The sequence below is a fragment of the Propithecus coquereli genome, unplaced genomic scaffold (genome assembly GCF_000956105.1).
Source record: "Propithecus coquereli isolate 6110/MARCELLA unplaced genomic scaffold, Pcoq_1.0 Scaffold43, whole genome shotgun sequence".
Classification (NCBI taxonomy): domain Eukaryota; kingdom Metazoa; phylum Chordata; class Mammalia; order Primates; family Indriidae; genus Propithecus; species Propithecus coquereli.
The window spans coordinates 9,777,737-9,782,363 of NW_012150063.1; the positions used below are offsets into that span (position 1 = coordinate 9,777,737).

The window sequence follows — 4,627 nt, forward strand, 5'->3', positions numbered from 1 at the left end:
TATTTGATTAACAGTGGTCTGTATATTTTGGAAGGTTATTGAAGAAATTGAAGAAATGATGCAGGAATCACCGGACCCAGAAGATGACGAAACCCCCACACAGTCAGATCGGCTTTCAATGCTTTCCCAGGAAATTCAAACTCTTAAGAGGTCTAGCACAAGCAGTTATGAAGAGAGTAAGACACCCTACTTAAACCAGTGCTTTTTGTACTTTTTGCCCATATCAAATGTATACTGTGGCCATCTGCAGAAAGCTTTGATTCTCACAGGCTGGGTTACATAGCCTTGCCAAGCCCTCTGGTAATATTCGGGACATATTTTTATCATCACTTAGGGACTGTGTCATATTTACCTTGGAACCCTGTATTAGTTTGCCAGAGCTACCTTAACAAAGTACCACAGACTGACTGGCTTAAACAATAGAAATTTATTTTCTCAGAGTTCTGGAGGCTAGAAATCTGAAATCAAAGTGTTGACAAGGTTGATTTCTTCTGAGGCCTCTGTCCTTGGCTTGTAGATGGCTGTCTTCTCCCTGGGACTTCACCTCATCTTGCCTTTATACGTGTGGTGTCTGTGTCCAAATTTCCTTTTATACGTAGAGCAGTCATATGGGATTAGGCTCACCTTAAGGACCTCGTTTTAACTTAATTACCTCTATAAAGACCATATCTCCAAATACTGTTATATTCTGAGGTACTGGGGGTTAGGACATTAACATATGAACTTTTGGGGGGACATAATTCCCTTCAGTCCGTAACATACCCCATTGCCATCACAATTCATAACGTAGAATAGATATTCAGTAATTATTTGTTAAAAATAACTCCTATCTGTATGAGTAGTTGTCTTGCCTGTTACTATGAAGAAATTTGGAACTGTGGATCTGTTTGACGTACGTGAGAATGATGAACTCTAGAAACTGTACAGTTGGCTGTCATGGAAAGTTTCTGAGTAACTGTAACCAGCCTGTGCATGTCCTGAGGCTGAGTGTCCTCCTAATCACTGCCATATGACTGGTCCCCTCCTCGAACAGACACTAATGGGGTCTACATCTGCTCAACTCATGCTATTACCTAATTTTATGTTTATGGCATGACTAGAAGTCTGAAGCTTAGTTACTTAAATCCCTTTGTGTCTTGTGGCAGCTTTTCAATTTACGGAAGGTCAGACAGACTAAATTCTTCTGGAAGGTCTGACTTGACCATGGTGCTGTAGATATGGGGTTAGCATTGTTGGAGTTCTGATTCCAAAATACAGTCCTGATACCCAATACAGATACCAAAATATGTATTGGTTTGCTCAGACTGCCAGAGCAAGGTACCACAGACTGGATGGCTTAAACAGCAGAAATTTATATTCTCACAAGTCTGGAGCCCAGAAGTCCGAGATTAAGGCGTTGGCAGGTCTGGTTTCTTCTGAGGCCTCTCTGTTTGGCTTTCAGATGACCACCTTCTCCTGGTGTCTTCTGATAGTCTTCCTTCTGTGTGTGCCTGTGTCCTAATCTCCTCTTTTACGATCCCAGTCAGATTGGATTAAGGCCCAACCTAATGCCATCATTTAACTTTAAAGCTCTTTAAAGAGCTCATCTCCACATTCTGAGGTACTGGCGACTGGAACTTCAACAACGTCCTATCTCTCGCATGAGGGGAGGTGCTGACAAAAGACTGAAATGGGGGGTTTCAGGAAATATTTTCCCTTTCATCTTCCTTCACAAATTGGGGCCTATGTGATTAAACGTGTATTTAGTTTAATTTTCTCAAATCCACTCCTCTCTTCAGAGGTGTCCCAGAGCCCTGCTCCATTGCTCGCCATTTCCTGTCAGCAGGTAGTTTCTGTGTTCTCCCTCTGCTTTTGTGTTTGTTCTTTTCCTCCTACAAGCTTTCTTAGTCTTGACTCAAGTACTATTCATGGGTTGATTTATTTACACAATTAAAAAATTTTTGTTACACGTTTCTTCTCAGCTAGCTGAGAAGTGACTTTGCCCACCTCCCTCTACTCAGACCTGCCCTCCAGAAGTTTTAGGCATCTGAGAAGATCACAATCAATTTAATTGCTTGAAACATAATTTTTGCTCTTTGGCATAAAACACCCTATTTTGCTCCCTTGAAACGTTTTTGTCTTAGTATCTTCTGTACTTTGTTTTTGGTCATAGGAGTAAAAAGGCTCTCAGTGTCTGAATTAAATGAACTGCTAGAGGAAATCGAGACTGCCATTAAGGAGTACTCTGAGGAGCTGGTGCAGCAGTTGGCCCGGCGAGATGAACTGGAGTTTGAAAAGGAAGTGAAAAACAGCTTTATTTCTGTTCTTATTGAAGTGCAAAACAAACAGAAAGAACACAAAGAAACAGCCAAAAAGAAAAAGAAACTCAAAAATGGCAGCTCTCAGAATGGGAAGAGCGAGAGAAGTCATATGCCTGGCACAGTAAGTGATGTTTCGCAGGAGGCATCGGGCACCGGAAGTGGGTTTCGTGGCCGGTCGTACGCGGGCAGGAGTGTTGTGCTTCTAGCTGGGGCGCACGGGGAGTCTATTCCAGAACACACCACTGTGCCCAGCTTCTTCAGTGGGTTGTTTTCTTAGTGAGGGTTATAATGGTTATCTGAATATTTTAATACTGAAATGTTTAGGAGGGAAGGAAGTGGAAAGAAGAGGAGAATGTCGTAAAAGAAGCTTTAGCAAGTGACCATTTTTTTTACTGCTTCCAAATATTAATAGTGGTTATTTCTGTTTGGCTGGTTTTATTTTATCAGTTTTGCTTAACTCTTATGAGTTGCATAATAAGAAATTAAAAGGGGATTCTTTTAGAGATAGCAGAACTGTGCTGAGCCTAAAGACAGAGACTGATTCGTAAACAGGTTCTTCCGATTTATCAGTTAGGTTGGAATGTGAGGCTGTCAGTGGCAGTTATATAACATTAGCCATTTGGCCTATCATTTTTCAGACTAGAATATTAGTGACTGGTTAAAACAAGTTTAGAATATTTGTAACTTCGACCCCTTTGTATAAGGATTTTTGTTTTCTGCTCTTTTCAGTTTTCTTAAGTGATTAAGTCTCAAGTTTTAATTATATGGATAAATTTCGTCATAAACATTAACTGTAAATTATACAAGATGCATTTCCTTATTAATTTTATGGCCATTTCATTTTTCTGTATAGTGTCACCTTGATTTTGTTCGTGTGAAGAAATGTTGGTTTTATTTTTAGTGTATAAAAAGAAATCTGTTTTTCTAAAGGAAACATCTCTTTTTAATTCATGATATTGATAACATGGTAATACAAATCACAAACTGGCTATTACGGCTTGTAATAATCTAAATTCTGTCTTTGATTAAGTCTTGATTTATTTTTTTCTAAAGAATACTTACTAGAGAAATAGATGTCATTAACTAAATGCTGATGGAATCCTAGAAAAAGGATACAGTTCTAGGTTGGTAGGCCACCTGTGAGGGGCTAATATAAACAAAAAGAGTCTTACTGTGTAGCCCATTTATTATACCGTTATTAACCTAGGAATAAATCCACATTTTCTTAATGTAATGTCCATTTGTACCTAGTTAGAAAGGGCATAGCTTATATGTTGACTTTGAAAAAGTTCTCAGGTCTTTTATTTTTGAAAAGCGGCAGTATTGATTGAATAGGTGTTTATTTAGTTACTCCAAGCAACGACTCTGAGACCGCCCCCCCCACATTTGTTTGAATATACAATCTTGGAAAATTTGCTTTAAAATATCATAGACAATATTTTACATTTGCATCTCACATTTTAAACAATTACATCCTTTAAATTACCCTGTTATACAAGTGGGATTGAATAAAATGCTTAGTTAAAAAGTCATAGCATGGTTGGTACTTTCTACCTATTTGCTTTTAGGGATTACATGTAAATCCTCCATTTATTGGTGTTAACGCTTGGCTGAGAAAAGTAAATTTATCCCTAGAGGGGTTTAAAGGCTTCTTTTTGTAACTCCCATGTAAAAAGGGATAGAGTAAACCCATTGTAATTTTACATGGCATTTATATTGAGAAATGGATTTGGCAAGGCAAGAGTTAGGTCTTACTTGAACCTTCATTAGTCTTGAAATAAATTCATAGTAAGAGTAATTTTTTTCATAGTATTTGAATTTCTGAAGTTGCTTCTTGAGTCCTGACTTACTGTTTGTGTCAAAAATTTTAATCAGGACAGTAATGGCATGACTAAGCTTGTGGTACTCGTTTTCTGTATCTTTTTAAAACTGAAAATGATGAAGAAAGACTATCCCATCTGTAACTCAAGTAGCCTGAAACCTATGATTCTAAAAAGAGTGGTAGGTTGCTCAAAAGAACCCCGTAAGTGAAATGGCCAGTTGGATAAACAGATTCCAGGAGACCTTGCCAAACATTTTATGTAACATGCGGTTTTGGCAAGGCCTGATCTCTATGAGTTTGCTTTCATCAGGGATACAAAATTTCTAAAACCAGTGACCTTCTTACAGATGTCAAGTGTTATCTGTTTTTCAAGTAATGTCAGTCACTTCTTTCTTCCTACCTGAGATATTTTTGTTTTATTAGCAGGACTTGGATTTTCTTTTTAAGTATAGAATAGCTTCCTTCCATTGTTCTTCAAGAATGTTTCATTGAAACAATACGTGAG

General features: G+C 38.1%; 1 protein-coding gene across 1 annotated transcript in view; it reads left to right on the forward strand.

Annotated features, from left to right (window-relative positions):
* The window catches only part of FEZ2 (fasciculation and elongation protein zeta 2 (zygin II)), a 56,973-nt gene that overhangs the window by 16,065 nt on the left and 36,281 nt on the right, over positions 1-4,627 (forward strand). The window contains exons 4-5 of the mRNA XM_012653839.1: positions 35-176; positions 2,153-2,421. Of these exons, the coding sequence (XP_012509293.1) occupies positions 35-176; positions 2,153-2,421 (411 nt within the window). The remainder of the gene's footprint in view (positions 1-34; positions 177-2,152; positions 2,422-4,627) is intronic.